Source organism: Mesocricetus auratus, unplaced genomic scaffold (assembly GCF_017639785.1).
Source record: "Mesocricetus auratus isolate SY011 unplaced genomic scaffold, BCM_Maur_2.0 Super-Scaffold_100024, whole genome shotgun sequence".
NCBI lineage: Eukaryota > Metazoa > Chordata > Mammalia > Rodentia > Cricetidae > Mesocricetus > Mesocricetus auratus.
The window spans coordinates 19,997,993-20,023,640 of record NW_024429205.1 but is presented as its reverse complement, the minus strand read 5'-3'; the positions used below and the strand labels follow the sequence as shown (position 1 = coordinate 20,023,640).

At 50.6% G+C, this 25,648-nt stretch overlaps 2 protein-coding genes and 1 long non-coding RNA gene across 3 annotated transcripts; 1 reads left to right on the top strand and 2 right to left on the bottom strand.

Moving 5' to 3' along the window:
• Window positions 1–1,326: 1,326 nt before the first annotated feature.
• Window positions 1,327–7,527, bottom strand: Cenpa (centromere protein A). The gene is made up of 5 exons (XM_013115963.3): window positions 7,340–7,527; window positions 3,874–3,965; window positions 3,412–3,489; window positions 2,991–3,147; window positions 1,327–2,133 (listed from the first exon to the last, which is right to left on the bottom strand). Exons 1-4 carry the CDS (start codon window positions 7,422–7,424, stop codon window positions 3,013–3,015), a joined length of 390 nt encoding a protein of 129 aa, XP_012971417.1. The 5' UTR covers window positions 7,425–7,527; the 3' UTR covers window positions 1,327–2,133; window positions 2,991–3,012.
• A 166-nt stretch (window positions 7,528–7,693) lies between these two features.
• Window positions 7,694–8,153, top strand: LOC121133815. Its single transcript, XR_005870810.1, has 2 exons — window positions 7,694–7,785; window positions 7,897–8,153. It is a non-coding gene; the product is annotated as an uncharacterized LOC121133815 (long non-coding RNA).
• A 482-nt stretch (window positions 8,154–8,635) lies between these two features.
• On the bottom strand, window positions 8,636–24,894 carry Slc35f6 (solute carrier family 35 member F6). Its single transcript, XM_005073516.4, has 6 exons — window positions 24,714–24,894; window positions 16,875–16,947; window positions 16,032–16,203; window positions 15,631–15,843; window positions 14,919–15,029; window positions 8,636–14,339 (listed from the first exon to the last, which is right to left on the bottom strand). Exons 1-6 carry the CDS (start codon window positions 24,839–24,841, stop codon window positions 13,867–13,869), a joined length of 1,170 nt encoding a protein of 389 aa, XP_005073573.2. The 5' UTR covers window positions 24,842–24,894; the 3' UTR covers window positions 8,636–13,866.
• Between the last annotated feature and the right edge of the window lie 754 nt (window positions 24,895–25,648).

Sequence of the window (25,648 nt, the reverse complement as noted above, 5' to 3'; positions counted from 1 at the left end):
CTCTAGGAGTTTCCCTGCCACTCACTGCATAGCTGCTTTTCCCCAGCGTCCCCTTAGTGCTGAGTCAGTTTAGGAGAGGGCCTCTGGACGCCAGGAGCCAAAGCTGGGCACATGCTGAAGGTCTGTGCATACATTGTGGATCCGGGCATAAGTTCTCCTCAACTCAGCTAGCACCACCTGAGCCTTAGCTCTCCTCTGAGCACACACTGATCCCCAGGGGGCCGAGAGGGTTCCCTATCATGTTCACCAGAGCATCCTTCGGGAAAGCTCAAACTCGGCTATTCCCAGCCACACACCAACTCTCTGAACTTTTGTCTTCAAGCAAATAACATTTGCTATCACAGGAGAACCTTAGAGGAGCTAGAACAATTAGAAGGAAGGGAAACTAATTTTGAGCAAAGTTATCACACAGCAAAACAAAATCCAGCTAACAGAAAAGTATAACAAATTTAAAAAGGCATTAGCTTTAGGCCCTGTCCTTCCTCTTTGAAGTTCCGACAAAAGAGGCTGGAAGCTGGTCAGGTACATTCCCAGACTCCTTGCGGCTGCTTCTGGTTAGGTTCTGCCAGTGGGGGATGCTTGTGGGGCCTGGGAGGTAGGGCTTTTGGCAGTTAGCGCCGATGCTGCCTACAGCTACTTCCCTAAGGCTAAACAGCCCAAACACACGGGCAACAGGAATTTCAGACCAAATCATAACAAAGGTAAAATGCAAAAACTCAACAACACTTCTGGACAGGTTGGTTGCTGAAGTGTCCACCTTGTAACCACAGGACCTAGGTTTAATCCCCAGGACCCACATTAGAATGCCAGGTATGTCAGCACACATTTGAATCCCTGCACTGGGAGGATGGAGTTCTTAAAATGTATAGTAAATTCTAACATTGCCTTCCTTTAGTCACCAGGATGTTAAATCACTTATTCTCATACAAACCCTGCAGTACGGGGAACACTTTATCCCACCTAGCACTTGGAAGAAAACTAAAAACCCACAGGTAAGCTTTATTTGAATGTTTGCATTTATCTGACCAAATGGAAACGCTTGCAAAGGGGAAAGCTTATTAAATAGCAAAACCCGGAACTTCGAGTTCAGTCAGCTGACGTGTCTCCACCAATAGCACAGACTGTTTAGTGCTCACTGCTGTTTTCACCTCAAGTCCAAGGGCAGCATGGCCCATTTTTCTGGAAACCTCTTACATTGCTTTTACTGCCAACAAAAGAGCAAATTTTGTGTGTGTTCGCCTCATCAGTGGCAAATCCGCACCACTCACATCTACATCGTGGCTGTTTCAAATGCGGTAAAAAATGAGCTCAATGTTTACTAAAAAAGCTTGTAACACCTAGGGCAGTAACTTTATTTTAATTTTTTCATTAAGAAATTTTTATTACCTCTCCCCAAATAAGCTAAAAAGAAACATCTGTAAAAATATGAAAACACATTTTAACATTCCAGACTGACATGATACATTTTATATGATTTACAGCTAAGAATACAATGTCCAGTCCTACCAGGGACTTTCTGGATGATTTTGACAGGAATTTACTGGTAAGAATCAGAAAGACTGTACACTTCAGGCTATGGATATGGCTCAACAGTATAGTTCACACTTAGCACGGACAAAGCTTACACTCAAGCCCCAGCATCGAAGGGAAGGAAGGAAGATTTGTATTCAGTTCTAGTTAGGTTCTGAAGAGCTGAAAGCTTGCTGACAGGTACTAGCGAGGAACTGCCAGGGCTTTCCGTACAACAGACTCAAACATTTCACCCAGATTTTTCTCCCTTATATTCTAAATGAAAGTACAAATACACACATAGTAAAAGATGCACATGGACCAGAAAGACTAAAATAACACTATCCCCTCCTAACGCGGCAGATCTCATGTGTCCAAAACCCGTAAACAGTCGTGGTTGAGCAGTTCACAAGCCAAAGCTGACCTGTGGTCTGCAAAGACTCATGTCCATGAACGTATGCAGATGGTCATTTCCCCTCTCTGCCACAGAGAAAAGCCATAGTCTTCTCCTCTTTAGAAAGTTTAACGGTCAATGTGTGCATGCTGTTCAAAACCAGCTGAGTCCAGGCAGCTCCTCAGACATCATGGTCTCACTGTGGCTCCAGAAGGTCCCATGTGTAGGCTCTGAAATTTAGGAATCACATTTACTAACAAGGCTTTTTTTTCTTTTTCCCTGGAGACAAGGTTTCTCTGTGTAACAGTCCTGGCTGTCCTGTATTTCGGTTTGTAGGCTAGGCTGGTCTCATACTCATAGAGATCCTCCTTCCTCTGCCTCCTAAGTGCTAGGATTAAAGGCGTGTGCCACCATGCCTGGCTAACAAGGCATTTTTAAAAAAAATTACAGAATTTGAGGCCAAACATAGTGGTGGTGCACGCCTTTAATTCCAGCAACTGGAAGGCAGAGGCAGGCGGATCTCTGTGAGTTTGAGGCCAGCCTGATCTACAGAGCAAGTTCCAGGACAGCCAAAGCAACACAGAATTGTTGAAAAGAAAACAACAATAAAAAACCAAACACAAAAAGTACAAAACAAACAAACAAACAAAAAACCCAAAAAACAAACCATTAGGGGATCCAGTCCTTGCAAATGGCAAGGCGCACTACCAGATATCTGGAGCGCAGCTCATCTCTCCCCTTCTTTTTGGTTGTGAACCTAGCCTTTAACAGCTGAGCTATCCCTCCAGCCCTCTCCCCTTCTTTTTGAAGAAGGCTCTCACTATGCAGTGCCAGCTGCATCCTGCCTGCTTTGCTTCCCAAGTGTTGGGTGACAAGCACGAACCACTACACTCAGCTTTTATTTTAACATTGTACAATAAGACACCAACCATGGCGCATGCCTCCCAAGCAGCTGGGAAAGGCCAGGCCTTTATCAGGGAACAAATAGTGAGATGGCAAGGGACTAGGGATTCATGACACTCTCCTTCAGACCAATCTCCACTCTCAGCAACAAGCAGCACTCGCTGTCTGAGCAGGGAATACTTACGGACACACAGCACACTGCCGGCTCAGCCGAGTCCTCCCTCAATGCCTCGGATCCTCCTGGTCAGCTGAATGTCCTTGGGGAAGAGGGTGACTCGGTTGGCATGTAAGGTGAGGAGATAGGCGTCCTCAAAGAGGTGAACTAGAAATGCTTCTGCTGCCTGGGGGACAAAGAGAAGACTGACATGGAAGAAAGGCCTGGACTGTTTTTCTTGAAGTCATACCGACTCACAGGACTGAAGTAAAGAATGGGGTGAGCCCAGCGGCCACCCACTCTACCCCCTCCAAACTGTCGGGCATTGCACATTGGCTGCTCTTTTTAGGAGGCCAGGAACAGTCCCTGGTACCCGCCCCTCATGCCGTCCTGTGGAATTCTGGGATGCTCTTCCCCCTCTAAGCCTTCACCAATACCTACTCCTTCTTACCTCTTGTAGGGCCAACAAGGCCTGGGCTTGCCAATATAGGTCCACACCTCGAGTGAATTTCCCACAAATTTCTCTTACCTATGGAGGAGCGGGGATGAGCTGAGAGTAGCGGAGGGTCAAAGAGTAGACGTCTTTCTCCAAGTATCTCTAAGCATCCTCACTTCCACCATTATGTGTGGCCCTTGACCTAAGGGCCTGGCTCAGGGTAGGTGCCGACCCCTGGGAGCTTTAACTTGCATAGCTTATGGGTGGGAGGGGAAAAGGCAATTTCCAGGGCAGGGAGGGAAACTGGAAGAGAGGGCTCTACTACAGGTAATGAGAGATCAGCATGGGAAAGAGGATGTGCAGCGCCCCAAAGCGTTAGAAGCACCCTCTGTCCACATCAGCAAGAAGCACGAGTCCCCCATCTGTGGGAGACTTAGAGCAAAGGGGGCCAGGCGGAGTGAAGGTGCCCAGACTCACGACGCGGCTGAAGGGCTGCTTCCTTAGCAGGAGGTCTGTGCTCTTCTGCAGTTTCTTTATCTCCTTCATCCACAGAAGTTTCCGCCTCCTGCCTGGGGAGAGTTGGGTCATGAGGGAGGTGCGGTGGGAGTAAGTGGTGCCTCGGGAGCGGAGCACAACCCTTCTTATCAACAGACTTGCACCACACTCTAGAGCGGGGATTCTCCTCTTCCTGGGGGTGGAACCCGCAATGGCTCACGGGTGCTTAAGACACGCTAAGAGAGTGTGAAAAGACACACTGGTGCTTACAAGAGGCGTGCTGAGAGAGTGCAGTCCGAGCCTCTGGGTTGCAGTGTTAACTTCCATGAAGCCTTTCTCAAACCTCGGTTCCTTCCCAACAGATCCTTCCTGTGGGCCCCACAGTACTCCATGCATCTCAGATCTCCCCCATTCCCACCTAGATTTTCCAAGTTCGTTATTCAGTTTTTAGGTCCTTTCTTTCTTTGTAACAGCTGGAAGGAATTAGATACTACCCAGTATGGATCTCTTGTCTTGCTTATCTTGGGGCCCAGGGAAGTAAAGATAGTTGGCCAGTGCTCATTAGAGGCCAAGTTGGGACCTTAGAAGTGGCATAATTTAGAGCTAGTTAGGAACGTGGGCTGTGAAGCCACAGCCTTAGGTAGAAATTCAAATTCTCACTAGAAAATAAAATACCAAACTAAAAAAACCCTCTCTCTGCTCTAGAGATGCAGCTCTGCAGTAAACACTTGATTAGCATGCATGAAGTCACGGGTTCAATCCCCGAAACACAAAGAAAATACTTCGAACCCTAATGTTGAAGAAGAAACTGATATTAGACTATTTAAGATGAAGAATATCAAAATTTACTTTTAAAAACCTAAAAGATAAGCTGGGTGGTGGTGGTGGCGTTGGCTTAGGCCTTTAATCCAAGCACTGGGGAGGCAGAGGCAGGTGGACATCTGTGAGTTTAGGCCAGCCTGGTGTACAGAGAGAGTTTCTGGACAGCCAGGGCTGCACAGAAGAAACCCTGTCTTCAAAAACCAACCAACCAAACAAACAAAAAACAACTAAAAGCACCAAGGGCAAATGAATACCCTGAAACATATCTAGTAGAAAACAAGAATGCCAAATGAGTTAAGGCCCAGAGACGGCTCAGTGGTCAGAGCGTGTACCATTCTTAAGGAGGAGCCACATCAGGTGGCTCGTACTACCTATACTTTAGGTCCAGGGGGCAATAATGACTGGTGTCCTTGAGCACTTGTACTACAGAGCATGTACATATGATTACAAATAAAAGTTGGGGCTGGAGGGATTGCTCATTGGCTAAGAGTATTTGTTCTTGCAGAGGTCCTAGGTTTGGACACGCACACACAAATGCAGGCAAAACACTCACACATATAAATAATAATGTGGTGGTCTGGAAAAAAAAGGCCCCATTCGCACATAGGGAGTGGCACTAGTAGGAGGTGTGGCTTTGTTGGAGGAGGCATGTCACTAGGGGGTGGACTTTGAGGTCTCAGAAGCTCCAGCCTGGCCAGGGTGTCACCATTACTCCCCATGTAGAGCTCTCAGCTTCTTCCCCAGCACCATGTCTACCTGACGCTTCCCACCCAGATGGCAATGGACAAAACCTCTCGACTGTAAGCCAGCCCCAGGGAAATGCTTTCCTTTATAAAAAGAGTTGCCATGGTCATGGTGTCTCTTCACAGCAATAAAACCCTAATTAAGACACATAAAAACCACAAAAATCTTTTGCTTGCATGTATGTGTGGGTCCCATGCACATGCCTGGTGCCCGCAGATGTCAGGAGGAGTCAGATCCCCTGCACTGTAGTTACAGAGGCTGTCAGACGCTATGTGGATTTTGGGAAGAGTAGTCAGTGCTCTTAACTACTAAGCCATCACTGTAGGCCCCCCCCCCATCAAAATAAATCTAAAAAAAAATAGATAACTGAGTAAAATTCAACTGAAGAGTTAGTTATTACATTCCCTATGGAGGGATACTCTCTCAGCCTAGATAACAGGGTAGGGCCTAGGTTCTGCCCCAAATGATGTGATAGACTTTGATGATCCCCCATGGGAGGCCTCATCCTCCTTGGGGAGTGGATGGGAGGACGGGAGGGAGAGGGAACTAGGATTGGTATGTAAAATAAGATTGTTTTAATAAATAAAACTTTATTAAAAAGATAAACAAGGCATATTACGTGTAATAAATTAATGAACATAAAATAAGTAAATAGTATAATTGCTCAATAACTATGAACAATGACTGATAAAAATGAATAAGTTCAACAGCTTGGCTAAGACACACACACACACACACACACACACACACACACACACACACACACACACACACACACACACGGGCTGGAGGTGCAGCTCAGAGCACTCAGTTCTATCCCTGGTACTGCAAAAGGAACAATGAAAAAGACAGCATTTTGAAGGATAAAATTGGCTTTCAGGCCCAGCCAAGAAAGAAGACTCTATGCAAGCAGGCGGGAGCACAGCAAGGCCATGGGGGATGGGAGGGGAGCAGGTGGCCTGTGCCAGGCAGGTGGCAGTGGGGACTTAATCGTGGGTGACACAGAGCAGTGTCCAGGTGACACGGAAGACAAACGGAGGAAGGACCCTGTTCTACTCTGGTTTCTGTGGCTGGGATAAACATCGTAACCAAAACTGGCTTACACGGTACAGCCGGTCCTCAAGAGAGGCGCCTGGAGGCAGGAACCGTGGTGGAGGAGCGCTGCTAGCCAACCTGCTTTCCTGGCCCAAGCCCCCTTCCCAGGGGTGGGGTGATACCACCCGCGGAAGACCGGGCCCTCCTATCACTTAGCAATTAAGAAAATGCTTCACGCCGCGCGTTGGTGGCGCACGCCTTTAATCCCAGCCCTCGGGGGGTAAAAGGCCGGCTGATCTCTGTGAGTTCGAGGCCAGCCTGGTGAGTTCCAGGACAGCCTCCAAAACAATACAGAAACAAAACCCTGTCTCGAAAAAAGTAGAAATCGAGGGGCTGGAGAGATGGCTCTGCGAATATGAGCACCTGGCTGCTCTTCCATAGGACTCAGGTTCAATTCCCAGCACCCACATGGCAGCTGTCTAACTCCAGTTCCAGTGGTTCCGTGCGTTCACAGACATACATGCAGGTAAAACAACAACACACATAAAATAAACAACAACACAAAAGAGTAGAAGTTGAGTAGTGGCTGTTGAGGGGGCTCCTACAGTGTGTCCGGGGAGGAGGAGAGAAGAAAAGCCAGTGATTTGAACTAGGCTGCGGAGACCAAGTATGCAAGTAAAATAATAAAAAGCTGGGCTGGAAAGCTTGCTCAACAGTAAGCAGCGCTTGTTCCAGGGGGCCCGAGTCCTGTGCTCAGCACCCTTACCCTTACGCCTGTGGTTTCGGGGGTTCGGAGCCCTATTCGGGCTGTCGCCAGCACCCTCGGAGGTTAGGCCGGCCCGCTTACCTAGATGGGAGCTGTGTCGCGAGGGCCCGGGGACCGGGCTGGAGGAGCGCCTTGTCGGGGTCCTCGGCTTGCGGCGCGGGCCCATAGTTGGCCGCGAGGGTCCAAGCTCCGCCGCCTCTGCTAAGCCCGAGAGAGCGCGGTGGCCGAGCGCATCAGAGCCTCCGGGGCTCCGCCGCCATCAGTTCAAAACCCACCCGCCCCGCCCACCGTATTTTTTAAAACTCCAACTCCGTGACTCTCAGTGGCCGGCTCTGGAACGCCACCGTAGAGCGACGGCCGGAAGGACCAGTGAGAATGAAGGTCTGGCCGCAGAGTCAGCCAATGGGCACTTGGAGGAGCGAAGGAAGGCGGGGCTTTCCCACAGTCTGCGTGTTGATCTTTGACTGACCCGACTTGCTTTATCTGGTGCCCGCTGGGCAAAAGGACGACTCAGAATGATGAAGGTGGTAAGTTTGTAGAATTCATTCCCTCAAACGTTTTGCGCTTTCACGTCGGTGTTGGTGTGGCTTTGAGAATGGGGAAAACAGACCGCCCGAGAATGTGACAACTCCACACAGCTCCCGGGACGCTCCGAGAGCAACCCGCAAATAGGAATCCGAGGCCAGGTGACCTTTCCTAGGGTCGTGGGGACGGCCAGGACGATGGGATCTGAGGACAAGGCCCAGCAGGGCAGGCACCAGCACTATTCTTGGACTATGCTATTGAACACCATGACAGAACTGTCCGGGGGGAAAAACAGCTTTTCCCTTTCTCCCGGGAGTAATATGAATTCGGGTCATATCTCCGTAATTAGAATAAAGAGGATTTCAATTTCGTCATTTTGCTTTTTTGAGTTTTCTAATTGCTCTATCATGAACGTGTACTCTAATCAAGAATCTCCTTATGTAATCAGTGGTTTCACAGAACCTTCTGCAACACTGGGGTGGGTGGTGTAAAACGGTGCAGCTGCTGTGGAAATGTGTCGTGGCTGGAATCTGAAATGTCCTACAGAGGCTTGGTCCCGAGTGCAGCAGTGTTGGGGGGGGGGACTTTGGGAGATGATGGCGCCATCGGTACCCTGGCTTTATCTGTGGATTTTAATTCCAGCATTTGGAAGGTAGAGGCAAGAGGTTTGCTCTAAGTTCAGGGCAGTCTGGCCTAGAGAGTTCTAGGCTAGTCATCCTGTGTAGTAAAATTTGTCTCAACCAACCAACCAACCAAAACAAACAAAGGCTGATGACACAGCCCAATGTTAAAGCACGTGTCTCATCCAAGGTTCTGTGTTCAATCCCCAGTATGCTACCTACAAACACATAATTTAAACACAGAATTACTTTACTATATGATCCAGAGGTACATGTTATACATCCAAAAGAACTAGAAGCAGGAATGTTCACAACAGTTTTACTCACAATGACCTGAGTGTCCATCAGCAAATGAATAGAGAAAATGAATATATAATGGTGTGTTTCTCACCTTTAAAAAGGGGGGAATTTCTGACATAAACTACATGGATGAACCTTGAAATCACTATGCTAAGTGACATAAGCTAGTCACAAAAAGATCACTGGTTCATGATTCCACTACACGAGGTAGACAGAAAGTAGAGCGGGATTGACAGGAGCTGAGAGGATGGACAGTGGGTTACTGTTGAATGGGGACAGAGTTTCCAGTTGGGAAGAGAAGCATTTCTACAGACTGATGGTGGCTGTGGTTGTATAACATGCATGTTCTTAATGCCATCAAACTTTTACATTTACTAAAATAGGAGGAGAGAAAAGGAGGATTCTAAGTTCTTTAAGGTATAGTCAAATTACAGAAAGATGATCCCACCTCCAATTATCCAGGTCGACACAAACTGAAGAAATCCGCATCCTTAGCAACTGTTAATTAGACAGAGAAAATCTTCACTTATGAACTCTGCTTTAGACAGACAGCCTTTTATTAAGCTAGAAGTAGGAAAGCTGATGGAAGACAGAATCTAGATTCCGAAGAAACTGATGAAACTAACTTGTCTCTGAAGCAGTAGTGATGGGTAGCTTGAGGTAGAAGAGGGAGGGGTGTTTATTACTGCATACATTTTTATATCTTTTGGTTTTTGAAAGACTTTTGAAAGATTTACTTATGTACTTTATGTATATGAGTGCTGTCTACCCCAGAACATAGTGTTAGACTCTGTTATAGACTGTGAGATACCATGGGTGTTTATCTACTGAGCCATCTCTCCAGCCGGATTTTTTTTTTTTAATAAACTAAATGGAAACAAAGTGAACTGAAGATGTCAAGTGAACACTAGTCATCTTTGAGCTCTAGAGCAGCTGAATGGAACAAAGGTAGTAAATTACAGATCATAGGAACTCTCAGAACTATTGGGGAGTTCATAGGAGAGAGAAAGGGGGGGGATTCGTTGGTTGTGCCATAATTTCTGAGACAGACTCCTTCAGCCAAAGCTGAAGGCACACAGGAAAAGCAGCCGAGGCAGGATTTGAACCCCACACCACTGCTTCTTATGGTGGTTTTTTATTTTTTCTTTACTGAAGAGAGAAGTGGGTGCAATTTCACATATCTGAAGTCCCAGCCACTCTAGACAGGAAGATCACTCAGGCCCAGGGACTGTGGCCTATAACATGCTTTGCTGATTTGGCAATAACATGGTGACCTGGGACTTGGGAACCACCACATTACTCGTGCTAACTGGAAAAGATACACTCTGGCTTGAGCAATGCAGTGAGAAGTTATGGGGGAGTGAGGGAGGGAGGGATGGAGAGAGCAGTGACAGTCTAGCTCAAGGAGCTACGTGACTGAGGTGTCACCACACCTGGTTCAAGTCTGGTTTGAAAAATGTCAGTTGTGATAGGCATGGTGATTACGACCTGTCATCCCATCTACTTGGGAGGCTGAAGGAGACCAAAAGTTCAAGGACTGCCTGGGCTACAGGACCCAAGACTGCTCTGGACAACTGAGGAAGACTCAAAATCAAAAGTAAAAACAGGGCTGGGAATATAGATCATTGGCAGAGCCTAGTAAGCATGCATGATGCCGCTGGGTTCAATTTCCAGCACACACACACACACACACACACACACACACACACACGCACGCACATTTTAGGGTCACTTTCATGACCAGAACACACAGTCCCCACCTTGACTGTGGTCAGCTTAAGGGCTTGGCTTGAGTGTGGGCTTGGATTCTAGCTACTTGGACATGCACATGCATACATTCACACACATTTAAAAAATAAAGTTCACTAACATGGATTCTGCCTATGTGGCTTGAATGATCCCAAAGTGGAGGTGTCCTTGAGACACATGTGAAGAGGAAGAGTACGAAGGACACACTCTCCAAAGCAATGCCCCTGCAGCAGGTTGTGGAGGCACACTGGTCCTCGGCCCTTTCTGCCTCTGACAACCACTGCTTCTTTCTCTACCACTTTGGAGGAAAACCACTTTAAACTTGACTGCTACATATCTCCCTCTTTGATACCAGGCTGAAGGGGACATTTGCTGTGGGTCCTGGGAGAGCACTGAAAAATGATTTGGCAGCACAAAGGGGAAATGCCCACGGGAGAAAGCCCATGCTGCAGCTCCTTGCAGTGGTGACTGTTCTGATGGACCCGAGGCCACCCATGAACTCTTAACTCTGAGGATGCCCAAGAGGCTGACCAACCTCACGCACATCCCCAGACAGTGGCAGCCTTTCTCGAGCCCTCCAGAAGGGTGCACCTGTGGGGAGCAAGGGGGCACATAAAACTACAGACGGCCATGCGTCCTCACTTCTGGGTTACCAGTTTTGTCTTGTGGCAAATGGCCTACTTACGGCATCACGTAAGTCGTAAGTGGCAGCAGTACAGAATGGAGCCAGTGCTATCCTCACACTCACTCTTGAATTAAGATAGGATTTTAAAAGTGAAGTATGGACTGTATAGGCCACTGCTGCCTAACCTAGGTCTCCATTTGTTCTAAGGTCAGGAGAGCTGTAGCAACACTCTCCAGAACTAAGTTTCCCCATGTCTAAAAAAGTGTTCAATGTCCTAGCACTTGGGAAGCAGAAGCAAGTGGGTCTCTGAGTTTGAGGCCAGCCTGGTCTATAGAATGAGCTCCAGGACACCCAGGGCTACACAGAGAAACTGTGTCTCACCATAACCCCCAAAAGTGGACAACCCAAATTTCTAAGACTTAAGAGTCTCCAGCTGGTCTTGTGTTTTGAGAGGATGTCGGCAGGTGGGCATAGTGGCGCATGCCTGTTTAACACGAGTTGGGCAGTCCAGGGCAGGTGAGATTCTGGCTGCCAGCTCTGCTCTGTCCATCTGTGGCACAATGGGATGGGCAATGAACCAGGGCACCTGGCATTGTCTGTAACGTGCTGACCTCTGGGAAGTCCTTATCATTCTGGGCATTAGTGTCCTTCAGGGTTTTTACAAGTATTATTACACATGTATGATATATATGAATGTGGGTGCAGCGTGCACGTGGAGGTCAGGGGACATTTGGGAGTCAGCTTGCTCCTTCCACTGAGGGTTCTGGGATTGAGCTCAGGTTTCCAAGGCTTTTCCCTGGTGAGCCACCTCCCTGGCCCTGGGTTCTACTGTCTTCCTCGAAGGAGTAAGTGATGTTCGTGCTTCTCACACTCAACATTCATTCTAGGTGCTACTCTTGTATGCCTTTTCTCTTTCATTAAAAAAAGGCCCGATATTGACAGTTTCCCATTAAAAGAAATAAACTCAAAACCAACATGGTAGGGCCCCAGCTTTTCACACTGTCTCTGCCACCTTGAGCAAATGGGCACAGAGTCCTCATTTACTTCTCCCGGGTCACACAGTGTAGTCCAGAGAAGCTTGGGTCCCTGGGACTCCAGGCTGATGGAACAGAAAGTTCCTTCCTTGACATACCATGAGAATCTGTTGGAATCAACTGTACACTGAGGACCATGGTCGTCAAAGGACTAACACCCCGCCCCCCAATCTCTTTAAAAAAGGTCTTAGGGTTTTATTATTGGGCTGCCACTCAACCATTCCCATGAGCAATGCTGGGATTAAGGGCTGCCAGGGCTCTGGTCCTGCTGCATTTCTTCTATTAAGGGTGGGAGTATCTGCCAGGTAACAGTATTTTAGGCATTTAGCCCAGTCATAGAAATTCACCCCAAAGACCCACAGAGACCTGTGTGATAGTGGGCCATAGGTTTCAAATCAGAGAGACCCGGCTGGTTGGGATACTGGCTCTATGTGTATATGTCACTTAGCCCTTTGGGAGTGCCATAGCCTTCCCCTCTGTACATATCATGAGAAGAGGTGAGGACTGAGCATTTAACCCAATGCTGGGAATGCCAAACTATTCCATAGAAAGAATTCTGAGAAGTCTGTCGTCCTGGTGGGTACTCTGGGTCCAGACTGCTGATGGGGCTGTGAGTTACAGCTGCTCCAGGTCTCACACAGCCGTGTGACTGCCAAGACCAGGGCTCCCACAGGTCTTTGGCCCAATTTCACAGCTAGAGACAGAGTCCTCTTGCCGAACAAGTTACAAAACTCAGTTTCCTTACCTAAAAATGGAAGTTACCCAGGCATGGTAGCATATGCCTGTCATTTCAACACGTGGGAGGCTGAGCCAGGAGGACTGAGTGTGCCCCAGCTCGGGGCTGCATAGGAAGTTGATGCTGGCGCTACGCAAGACCTTGCTTCAAACAAAACAAAATGGGATCGTGAAGTGATTACCAAGGGCTGCCTGAAGTCTCCCTATAGTCTTTCCCAAGAAGGGGCACCTTGGAGTATGAAGAAGACAGCATCAACGAGGTGCTGGGCATGGTGACATACACCTTTAATTCCAGCACTGAGGAAGCAGGGACAGGTGGATCTCTGTGAGTCTGAGGCCAGCCTGGTCTACATCATGAGTTCCAGGCCAGCCTGGACTACATCATAAGTTTCAGGACAGCCAGGGCTGCAGAGTAGAAAAAAAAAAAAATAAACCCACCATGGTGAGGGAGAGGTACCACTCCTCTTTTCTAATGCTAGTGACAATCAGAGGCCCACAGAATGCTGGGGCTGCAAGGCACCGAAACCACATCATGTCCACCCGTGCTCCAGAGTGGACAGACCCGGTGCACACACGGAGTCTGCAGCCAAGTCTGAGCCCGAACCTAGGTCTCCAGACAGGCTTAAGTTTGGAGAATACATCTCTAAGCTCTGATTTGAACCTGCTCATTGAATTCTTTGTAGCTTATGATTCATAAGCTAGATAATCTACTGTAACAAGTTAGTGTATTACACAGAAATACTAGGGTTGTAAATTCCTGCCACTCAAGTTCACATTTTTGCAGGAAGAACTCGGAGGGCTGAGAGTGGATGCCATACCCGGGCCTGTGGAGCCTGAGTCCCAACATTATAGGCTTCAGGAATAAGAGAGGACCTGGTGTTCTGCCATCCTCTCTGGCAACAGCTGCCCGAAGGGGTCAGTAGGGAGGGGTGGGGTGAGGCCTTGGGGACAGGGCACTCACAGCCCACCATTCTGCATGACCTCAGCCATCTGGTGGCAGCAGAGATCCCCACCAGGGGCTCAGCTGGCATCATTGATAGGAGTCCGGCTGTCACCCAGCAGTCTCTCTTGCTCACCCTCTTGCGTCGGGGGATGCCAGCCCCTGGACAGGCAGGCTAGCAGTGGACGGTGCAGTCCATTGTAGAGGGCGGTGCCCATGAGGAGGATGAAGAAACCAAGGATCTGCAGTGGGTGGAAGGTCTCCCAGCCCAGTGCGAGGCTCAAGGCCCAGATGACCACGGTGCGTAAGCTGTCGAGCACCATGCGGGTGGTGGCACTCAGTTCCTTGGTGACACTGACCCCCGCAAAGTTGAAGAAGGCGATGCTGCTGATGTTGCCCAGCAGAGCCACGGCAATCAGGGGCTGTCGGCCCACCTGGCAGAAGGCGTCCAGAGCATCCTCCAGCGTCCCACGAGGGTTCCCACTAAAGGAGCCAGCTGGGATGTAGTACATGGGCACGAGGAGCAGCGAGAGGATCACGAAGCCAAAGAAGCCTGCGGGAAGCAAGGAAGCGTATCACACTCTCCACCCTGCCTGGGGCGTCCCAGCATGCCCACGGGCAGGCAGTCTCCCATCTCAGAACCACTGTTTTTTTTGTTAGGTTCCTGTGGTCTACTCATGGGATGTGTCCCTTCGCCTTGATGTCAGATCCCACTCAAATGACAACTCACTGGTTTCCAAATGCACAACTGACAACTCAAGCCACTGCCCTGTCAGAAAGTCCCTCTCCCCTCCTCCTGTCTGTTGGAAGCTGTGGCTCCAAGGTCACCTTTCCTGCCCCGAGAGACTCAGAACTGCTCAGCAAATGAGGTGCCTGAGTATGACTGGTTTAAGCTCAAGTGCGCGGTCTGGCCCCTTCCCTGCTGTCACCGCCTCTAGAGAGGGGCATGTCTTGCTCATTTTCCTTCTCTGTCTCCTCTCCCCTTGCCCATGTCCCTCTGGGGATGGTGGCTGACTCTATCAAGTGGTCACCAGCCCCTGCCCCAGCTCCACGTTTTATGCGTTTCACAGCACATGCTGCCCTGCGTACCCCTCCCATCAGCCACCGTGCCCAGGCCTGTGCCCACACGCACCCTCGATGCCCACTGCCCTGAGAGGGTGGACATTGTGTTTGTAGACAAACTTCTCCTCTAGCACCATCTGGATGGCAACGATGATCTGGGCCATGATGATCAACAAGTCACCTGAGGAAAAGAGGCTGCAGTGAGGCGGGCCACTGTGGAACTAGGGCTGGGGTGGTGGCAGGAGGACCCAGGGACAGACCCACAAGCCAGCTCCTGATTTTTCCGAGGGCAGGACAGCAGGCAGGCCTGGGGTTCCAGAAAGCCCCGAGACCTGCCTTGGCCCGGGAACTGCATAAGCAACAGGCTTGAGACAAGATCCTTCAGGTTTAATTGTGAACCTGAGTGGCTCGAGTCGGCACTTCATGGTAAAATGTGCTGCAGTGACTTCTGCTGGAGTTTGGGCTACTGTGATGAGATATGCATAGGGCTGGGTGTGTGTCAGAAACTGGTCCTTCTGTCCCTCTCCAAACCAGCAGTTTGTATTTGTGAATATGAGTCACAGGTCCAGACAGCTCCATCAGCTGCCTGCCGGTCTCTTCCTTGTAATGGCCACAGTCTCCTGGTCTCCCTCACACCCGGCCCATCATGTACCCGTCAGGTATACGACCCAGCCCAGGATACACAGATGGCAGAGCCTGGATGAATCTGTGGGATGACTTTATGCTAGGCTTCCAGAGGGGAGGGGACGAGGGAAGCAGCCTCAGGTGCCACCTGGCCTCACCTGTGATGACTTCGCTGAGCTTGTGTTGGCTGTCATGCTTGCTCAGGAGGTCAGCGAGGCCAACCACCACCAGTCCCACAATGGTGGCCAGGATGCCCACCCACTGGCTTGGTGCCAGCCTCCGGTTCAGGAAGGCCACTGAGAACAGGCCTGTGAAGATGATCACTGCACCCCGCAGCATCTGGAAGCTCGAGGCACTGGTCATGTTCAGGGCTAGCAAAGGAAAGACATGATCAGTGGCTGTAAAGGGCCAAGGCTGGCTGCCACCGAGGTATCCCCAGGGAGTAGGGACAAGATGAGCACTAAGTCTTGGCTGTGCTCATATGAAGACCGTGAGGGGGTGGTAGGGTGGGGTGGGGGCGCTGATTCACTGGTAACCTCTTAAACGCGGCCGTACTCACCCACGTACATGAGGCTGGTTCCAGTCATGTCACACAGGGCTGGGGGCAGGAAAAGCAGGGCGTTGAAGGACTGCTGGGGCTCTACACTGGAGTCGGACTGTCTTGTGGCCCTGCACTGGACCAGGTAGAAGGCAGCGAGGCAGGAAAACTCTCCCAGGAACATGCCCACTGCCTGCAGGAACAAGACTTGAGAACTCAGCAGGGAAGGGCCTTCAGGGCCGCCTTTAGCAATGCTGTTTTTCGTTCGTTTTAATATAACCACACTCAGACAAGAGTTTATCCTAGAATCCCCTAATGTCAAACAAGCAAACAAAAATAAGCAGAGTAGCTGTGGGAAGCCGGCTAGGCCTCTAGGCCTCTCACAGGGGCCCCAGAACTTCTCAGTGGACACCCTATGGGGTGAGGCATGGTGTAAACTCAACCCATCAGGCCAACTTTTTACAATCCAGACTCAGGTTCAAAGACTCAAGGAAGGTCTGATAGCCAACTGCTAACGCAGTGGGGATGGATCTGAGCCTTCTAACGCTCAGTCCAGAGATGGGGTATCTTCCACGTCTCCTATCTCAGTGGAGTTCTGGGCTCAAGGGAAATGCACAACACACTTGTCACGAGAGCTAGTGCTTTCCATGTGTTGAAATGGGGCACGGTGAGAGCATGACCTCTCATGAAGGCCTCCCACGGGGCACTATGCCCCTGCTTGGGTGCTCTTGAACTCTGATCTTATTCTGTGAGAGGAGAGGAGTAGATGGCTTTTGGGGAGCCAGGGGAGGTTCACCCTTAGGCCAGGAAGGAGACCAGCCTCAGAGGTGCCTGAGTGAAGCCTGGGAGATGGACAGGAGGTACCTGGAGGAAGGGATGTTCAAAGTTGTGCTCCCTGCTTCCTCCACAGCCTTCGGCTTTGAAGTTGTCGGCCCACCTGCAGTAGGAACAGGAGTCAGACTGGAGGAACAATGGCTTCTCCGCCTGGCTAGACTCCCACTCAGCCCCGGTTGACACTCCTTTTCAGAGGAGCCTGACCCCATGGTGAGGGGTTTTAAGACAGCATCTCATCAACTTGCAAACAGAGACTTGCAACTTGTAGAAATCAGGTATTATTATTATTACATTAGTGTTGCTTATATGAAGTGTATTATACCCATTACTCCTCAAAATAAAATTAGAGCCACTGCTTGAAATTGAGTGTATTAAACATTCACATTGCAAAACAGGTGATTTTTTCCCTTTATTTTTCCTGAGACAAACTCTTACTATATAATCCAGACTTGAATTCAAAATCTTCTTGCCTCAGTTTCCTGAGTGCTAAGATGTACCAAGCCCGGCAGCCAATCTGTTCTCTAATATTTGATAACTTTACTTCAACTTGTTTGACTTTTTTGAAATCTTTGATTTCTACCAGACTGTCAAAAGGGACCAGTACATGAAAAGTATCAAGAGTCTTTGGTCATCTGGACATGGGGCCACACATCTGTAAGCGTACCATTAAAGTGGCCAAGTCAAGTGAACTGATGTGAGTTTAAGGTCAGCTTGAGCTACACAGTGAGTTTGAGACTAGCTTGGGTTATACATAGAGACCCACCACCAACCTACCTACCTACCAACCAACCAAACTACTAACCAACCTACCAACCAACCAACCAACCAAACTACTAACCACCCTACCAACCTACCAACCCACCAACCTACCCACCCATCAGCTGAGCCTCTTGTCTAGAGGGGCATTCAGGCTCAGGAGATGAACACTGGATCCTTCACAGTCCAGAAGGCCCTTCTAATACATACCTAAAGCATGTAGCCCCTGCCATAGAGTACAAATCCCAGTGAGTGCCACCACCACAGACAGGAGACTGGTAGTGGAAATGGTCCCCATCCAGCCCAGAACCTTCCCAGCACACTTCAGGCAGCAACGCCCATCATTCGGAACTGCTGCCATCTAAGCACAGAAGCTCCTTCTGACTCTCCTTCCTGCTGGGCTGCTACGTCTCCAGACTAATCTGCTTTCTAACTGGAGATCCCTTTGCCACCTGGAGCCACTCTGACCTTGTGAATTTTCTCTTCTGGATAACCACCCCAGGCCTTGCTAATTTTCCACCCTCCTGGCTGCTGACTTCTGGAAGTGCTCCTGTGGGCCCAGGACTAAGCCACGTGAATGATATGGCCCAGACAAGAGGCTGGCAAGATGGCAGCCCCTCCCTCACGCTGGTCAAACTCTTACTGTACCAGTCATGTTGCCTCCTGACTCTAGCTGACACACACTAGCTGTTCCCACGGGCACGGGCGTACACCCACTGTAGTTCCCATACCAGACAGCGGACGTCTCTAAGGTCAAGACTCAGGGCTTCTCCAGACAGGTCTTTTCCTTGGAACACCTCACTAGGGCAGCCATATCGAAGCATACCCATGTTCCGGACTTACCAGTTAACAAGCCTGAGTTCAGCCGGGCATTGGTGGCGCATGCCTTTAATCCCAGCACTCGGGAGGCAGAGGCAGGTGGGTCTCTGTGAGTTTGAGGCCAGCCTGGTCTACAGAGTGAGTTCCAGGACAGTCTCCAAAACAATACAGAGAAACCTTGTCTCGAAAAACAAAACCAAAAAAAAAAAAAAAAACCAAAAAACAAAAAACCCAAAACAAAAACCAAAACCAAAAAACAAGCCTGAGTTCCCAAAAGAAGGGAGGGGGTGGGCTTCTGGAGGGTTCTTAGGAACAATGATCAAAGGACAACTGAAAGGAAAAGTTCTAACTTGACCGTCTAGAGAGGAGAAATGTGGAGTTCTGCGGACTAGGGGATGGAACATGCATAGCTAGTTCCAGCCTCAGCTCCACAGGAGCTAAAGAGCCCTTCCTATGTAACAGAACGTCTCTCATTTCTGGGGTCTGATCTCCTACTGGTTCTGGCTCTTGCACTCACAGGCAGGATGGGATGGGCGTACAAGGGGGGTCCCAGACAAGATGCATGCTTCATCTAGGTAGGCCCATTTGGAACTCATGTTTGCCGTGGTTGAAAGAGCCTCTGTGAAGGCCGAGTGAAGGGCTCAGGCTTTCTTGAGGTCACAGAGTCACTGACCCAGTGAGGGAGCAAGCCAGGGCTCCTCCGGGAGGTAGAAGGAAGTGACATCAAGCCTGTGACGGTCCACCACAAGCTGGGGCCGGTGCTTCCTTTTGGAGGGGAAAGTGGTGGTTTCGGAAGCCCTCTACTCATCCTGGTGATGGTCCTTCAGATCACAGACTGGCACACAGGACCCTCTAGATCTGGATATAGCAGCGTGGCCATTGCTTAGCAGCACCTTGGGCTACTGCTGGGGTTCACAATCTCTGCTCACATCTAATGCTCACCCCAATCGATCCCACAGAGTTCTGAATGAGTTTAGCAGGGCCCTTCCACAGTCCACCTGCTGCTCCCTGCACAGCACAGCACAGCCCGAGAGGTTCGATTGAGTGACTGAGCCTTCCAGACTCTCGCTTGGGCATGTGATAGGTGCTGTAACCCCTGACCCAGTGTCCATGGGGTTGACTTTCCATGAGTCTGAGGTGGCCCCTGATGCAGGCACAGTATGGGCCTGTCTTCTGGGGTGTTAGCTGGCTGGCTGCCCGCCCAGTTGAGCCTTTCTCCTTAAGACTTGTCTAGGCTTTCGCTACAAGGGAGGCCTGGTTTGTCTGGACAGGCATTGCTGGCTGGCTTCCCACGGGAGAAATGGAATCTCTTTGTATCTAAGAACCTATCCAACCAAAGAACTAGATGTCAGCTTCGGTCCAATGTATCTCTTCAGGACTGGGAGGAGACAAGGTAGGGATCTGGGCTTACTATACCTGTTTCACAAAGAGGATCCAAAAATCCAGCCTCAAAGTGCCTGAGGATGACAGCTATGACCCCCCCCCAGTCAGATAACACTTTCCTGACTAGCAATGCTTCACCAACATCTCTCCAGTCTCACAAACAATTATTTTCCCCCCTTTGAGGATGGGTCTCACTATGTAGCCCTGACTGGCTGAAAGCTCACTATGGAGATCAGGGTGCTCTCCACCTCTGTTGGGATTAAAGGTGTGCACCATCACAAACATGTTTTTTTAACATGCAATTCGTCAAGCACTGCCTGGTTAAATTTCACAAGGGTCTTTATTTTCAGAGGGTAATGTGGGCTCAGGGTGACAAGTTCAGGTTTTTCCAGCTGACGGCAGGCATATCTGTGGTGGAGCCCCACTGCAGTGTACCATCAGAAACAGAGAACACCCAGAAAGCTCAGCGTTGGGTCACATGGGCTGGATGCGTTCCAGACGTTCCCAGGCCAATACTGACAACCCCTGTAAGACTGGGCCTCCAGCAAGTGTTCAATACACACTCCCTATCCCTTTCCCCTCCAATTCCACATGCGGCCAGAACCACCTTCCCTTGGGTTGGGTCAGTGTGGTCTCACTGGGCTTTGGCTTACAAGTTCCTGGGGGAACACTCAGTCTCCAGATACCCTCTGCTGCCTGAGGCAGAGGAGGCTAGAAGGGCTCTCTGGGTGGCGTCTCCAAAGTTTCACAGCCATGACATGTAGAACTAAAAGAAACTTGGCCATTATCCTGCAAAACCCCTTATTTGACAGATGGATGAACCCTGGGTCCAAGATGGGCCACAGGACTCACAGTGCACACCAGGGCTGGTACTGGGAATGCCAGGTAGTGTCCAGTTCCGGTTCAGACTCTCAGCTTTCCCCAACCTCCCATTCCAGCTTGTTCCTGCTCAGGAGAGGGAGGGTGTGCCCTCTGCTGACAGAGGCCAGCTCCTTTCAGGGTTCCCCGAGTGTCAGGGTTCCCCGGGGTGGGTAACTATGCTGGGTGTTGAGTCACTTATAGTAGGCCTTCCTTGCTCACAAAAGCTCAGCATTCTAGAAGCTGTACATGCAGGGGTGACAGACAAGAGACTGAGGAAATGCACAGTCACCGCTGATTCCTGCAGAATTGCTGCCATTTCCTCCTGAATCTCACTGTCTGCCAAGCTACTGAGACAGCTTCATCCAGGGGTCTTCAGAAGGGCCACGGCCTCCCCACAAGCCCTCTATTATGAGAGGATACCCAGTGGTCACCCTCCTGGTGGCAAGCCCTCCCATTGCTGTTGGTTAGCAGACCTTCCTACGGTTTTGGGGGTAACAGGGCAGAGATTATCCTATCCACTTTACAACCCAGGAGACAGAGGCTCACAGAGGCCCAGTGCTTCCTCTCATGAGACAGCTACTAAATCTCACGTTCTTTCCCTCCCACTGCTCTGCCCTCTGAACGGGCTCTCTTAAGCTGGCCCTGTAGCCACATAGAAGCAACAATGCCAAGCCATGCAGAGAACCCAAAGGGCAGGGGCAAAGTGCCAAGCACGAAAGTTGAAGGGACAGTGGGGACTCCTTCTCTTACGAAGGCTCGGTGATGCCAAGCAGGGTTTCCTGTCCACAGGTGGAGACAGGGGCTACAGTCAGCCTCATATGCTCTCCCAGGCTGGGTGGGCTCTTCAACCCTCAGACGCTCGGGACGGGGCTGCCTTGGGAGCCTAGCAGGGAGTGCGAGGATCTGTGTGACGTTGGTTCCTCTGGTGGAGAATCTCAGCTGCATCTGGACAAGAAGGCTCTGAAACGGGTACTTGTCATGGGCACTGAATCAGGTAGACACAAATGGCTTGGTCTCAAGGAACTGGTCAACGGAACTGGCTGGTGAGAGGACAAGGAAACAGCCACTGAAAGGAGAAGCAACACTTCCCAGGGAGGGGACCTTAGCCAACACCCAGAAAGCGGTGGAAGGGTTAGTCAGGGCGGCAGTTAGGGAGGGCTTTTTTCTCTTTGGGCATGTGATTGTGCTCTGTGGTCTTCTAGAACCTGCTGAGTGGGCAGAAGAGCACGAAGCTGTGGTCCCTGCAGAGTGGGCAGCATGTGCCCTCAGACGCTTCCTCGTCTGAGCCTGCCAATCTTCCCAGGGACTCTGGGAAAGGCAGCAGTGAGCTCCTCTTACAAGTCTGCCAGAGGCTCTTAAACTGAGCAAGTGGGATGATTGACAGGATTCCCTGACCCGGGTAGTCCCATAATGGGGGGGTACCCTGAGGGTGAGGATGGGAGTAGGAGATGCCGTTTATAGGGTTACACCTTCTAGACAATGTAGGGAGATGAGAAGAAAGCCCAGGGAGTCAGGACTCGGGGCAGCACAGTCCTAAAGACTGGTATGGGGTGGGACTGGGTGTAACACAGTCCTGATGTCAGTAAGCCAAGTTACAAAAAGCAACTTCTTTAGGGGCTTCCTTTGTAAGTTGTAAGGGTCAGACTGGGTGAGTTCTGTTCACAACAATAATGAAATGCCCGCGGTCATGGTAGTGGATGTCTGTAAACCTAATACGTGGGGTGTGAAGGCAGGAGGGCCCTGCATTCAAGGCCAGCTAGGAACTATATAGTGAGACCCTGTTCCAAAAGATAAATAAATATGCAACCAACTGGTCTCCAAAAATGGTTGGCATCCAGCCCCGCTCCTAACCGGTGGTTAAACCCATGGATTCTAGAGCTGGACCACTCAGATTGAGGACATCACTTGGGAGGTGGGTCGAAGCTGCGTATAACTGAACCTTTTGTGCTTTCGTTTCCCATCTAGGGATGAAGAATCCATCAACTTCCCTCATGCCCAAGGGTGCCAAGGTAGTCAGCTTGTAACTTGGTAGGCCTGGGTCCTGGGTCCTGCGTAATGGCTATACACTCCCCCACACCTGCACCTCCTGCTGATGTGGCTGTCCCTAGTGGAAACCACAGGCCAACCACACCGTTTCTAATGGTGGCTCACATCACGTTATGGTATAGTTGTGTATGGCATACTCCCCCGCACTGTTTGCTTCAGAGCACCATTTACAGTCCAGCTCTGGGTCCTACCTCAGGATGGGGAGGGCATGGGGGAAGGGGGCTCCTTAGAGGCTCCACACAAGGAGACAGGGCAAAGGCCAGGATCAAAGGTTAAGCCTCTCACCTGGGAACCTCAAAGGGTGGGGCTTCCTGGGACCGAGGATCCCCTGGCTTCCTACCTGACCGGTTTGGAGGTTTTTAAAGGAATGACTGAGTCAGCTTGCTTTATCTAAGCAGTAAATGACCACTTGAATTCTCCCTGGGGACAGCAGCCTTGACAGGCTAATAGCCGCTTTGAGCATTAGAAGCTGTGCTAGGCTGATGCGAGTCCCATCACAAGACACGCAGAGATAAGCCCAAGAAGCGCACAGGCCACCCTCTAGGTTCCTCAGATTGTGCCTTCCCTTGGGGGAAGGGAGGGGCCCATTGTGACTGGCATGTGTGTCCAAACCTGTCTCTTCCACCTCAGATACTAAACTTCTCAAAGCCAGGGACCTTCTCTTGGCCACTTCTGCCTTCTCCTCCCCCACTATGGGCACTGTACAGCTGCCTGATGAAGTGACTACTTCTCTCCCAAGCGTTTCACAGCTTAGACAGTTGTGAGACAAGAGAAACCTATAAGTCAGAAGTGGTCACGCGAGGCTCACAGCCAGCTCCGAGCGCAGAGACCAACAAGCCCAGGAAACCCAGGGCACAGCCCTGAAGGTCAGGAAACCTTTACTGGAGTCATGACACCAGCTCCTCTTGCCTAACAGAACCCCGCAGGAAGTGAAACTGGATTTAAAAAGGACCGTTGTCCACTCTTGTCCACGTGCACACTGGACAAGGGACAGGTGCTGCTCACACTGAGGATTTTAGATGGCCAATAGAAGAAGAGGAGCAGGTAAAGTGACAAAGAGTCGCCAAGACAAAGGATAGGCCTTTCTGCTCATGAGAGAGGTCATGCTGGGTCCCCAGTTTCCTGAGGCATGGTCCTTAGCTCCCAACCTACGGAAGGCTGTGACTCCTACGCGCCAGAGTTGAACTGCCCAGCTGCCTTCTGCTTTGGACTAAGGACACTTCTCCCAGACATATACCTCGATCCTGTGTGTCAGCCTCGTGGCTTCATTCTGGAAGTGGTTTTTACCACCTGCCTTTGTTTCCCACCTCACTGGCACCTGCCAGGCGTTCTCATCGCAAGCAGAGCCACAGAGCGATTCCCGGCCTCACACAGTTTCACTCGTGCTGACCACACCGCTTTCTTTTTTTTTTTTCAATCCTGTCACTTTTAACAAGTCACTCCTCAGGTCCCCCTCTGATGATGGAGGGGGAGCGTCCAGCTGGGCATTTGATGCTGTGAACAAGCCATTTGGCGCTGGCCTTTCTCTCTCTTTCCTGCCTCCAAGCCTCTGCCACACAGGAGTCCCAACTAAGCATCAAGATGTAGTCTAACCCCGCTTTCTCCATAAACGACCTATGGCCACCTCCTAGCTTCCCCATCTCTTCAGTTTAGTCACTGCAGGAGCTCCGGTTCGTCCTCAGCAGGCCCCCAGACCCAGCGGGAGGCGCCCGGTCTCTGCCTGCAGCACCGAGAGCGCCGCTGGGAGGAACTGATCCAACCCTTCGCCTCAGAGATGAGGAAACTGAGGCTCGGAGACGGAAGTGACCACGAATCAGAGCGGGCTTCCGATGCTCGCACCCTCCCGCCTCTCACCCCTTCGTCCACACCAGCGCGACTGAGCTCTCGGTAATGTGGAGGGCTGGTGGGCCTGGAGAGCAGCCGACGGGAGGGTGACGGGGCAGGGCGTAGAGCGCCCAGCACCCATGGGCCCAGCAGGCCCCTCCCGGCCCGGCCCAGACTCACTTTGCAGAAAGCGTGTTGATGGAGCCGGTGACCAGCATGAGCCCGGCCAGGAACAGCTGGTACTTGGTCCAGGCCATAGCGTGGGACAGGGGGAGATCACTGGAACCAGCAGCTACAAACCGGGTCATCCGAGAGGTGGTGATTTCGACTCAAGAGCTTCCGGGCCGAGAGTCATGTGACCGTGCTGGCCCCCGCCCCGCGCCCGCTAGCCCCGCCCCGGAGTTGCTGCGGGTCCTCCTCCCTCCCCTCTCCCTTCCTCCCTCTCTCTCCCTTTCCTTCTCTCCTTCCCCCCCCCCTCTCGTCTCTCTTTCTCTCCTCTCTCTCTCTTTCGTTTTGCACTGCTAGTGCCTTAAGCGTGCTAAGACAGTCCTCTATTTCTGAGGGTACAATACCCAGCCTCTTGGCCTCCTGGTTTGTAAAATGAGCGCTTGGGATCATGCAGAGATGAGAGGTTGGGCCTGGCGACTTGGTAATAGCCACAGCGTGGGAATCTCCTTTCTCCAGCACCTCCAGAGAACTGGAAGCCTGGGAGATGTCTCTAGGGATCCCAGTCCATTGAATTGCTTGCATCTTTCAGTAAAGTAGCATTAAGAGTAGAGAGTTCCAGCTTCCAGTAGGGTGTTATACGGCTAAAAACTAAAAAGAACAGACTGGGTGTGCAATCCCAGCACTTGGAAGGCGACAGCAGGATGAAAAGGAGCTCAAGACCAGCTCCCACTATATAAGGAGTCGGAGACCAGCCTGGCTTACTAAGTAAAAAATAATTAAAATGAAATGAAAACCTAAACCCAGAGAAGACCAGGATTCAAGGTCTTGCTTGTGAGTGGCCATGGTGACTGTGGGTGGTGACAGCTGTGCTGGTAACGGCTGTGTTGGTGGCCGTGGTGGTGGTGATGGTGTGTGTATATGTGTGTATTGGGGGTCATGGACTCAGG

Coding starts and splice junctions, on each gene's coding strand:
- Cenpa (XM_013115963.3), bottom strand. CDS start 7,424: ATGGGCCCGCGCCGCAAGCCGAGGACCCCGACAAGGCGCTCCTCCAGC. Junction 3,966..7,339: donor GCGACACAGCTCCCATCTAG/GTAAGCGGGCCG, acceptor AACTCTCCCCAG/GCAGGAGGCGGAAACTTCTG. Junction 3,148..3,411: donor CCTTGTTGGCCCTACAAGAG/GTAAGAAGGAGT, acceptor TTTGTCCCCCAG/GCAGCAGAAGCATTTCTAGT.
- Slc35f6 (XM_005073516.4), bottom strand. CDS start 24,841: ATGACCCGGTTTGTAGCTGCTGGTTCCAGTGATCTCCCCCTGTCCCAC. Junction 16,204..16,874: donor TTGAACATCCCTTCCTCCAG/GTACCTCCTGTC, acceptor TTGTTCCTGCAG/GCAGTGGGCATGTTCCTGGG. Junction 14,340..14,918: donor CAGGGCAGTGGGCATCGAGG/GTGCGTGTGGGC, acceptor TGCTTCCCGCAG/GCTTCTTTGGCTTCGTGATC.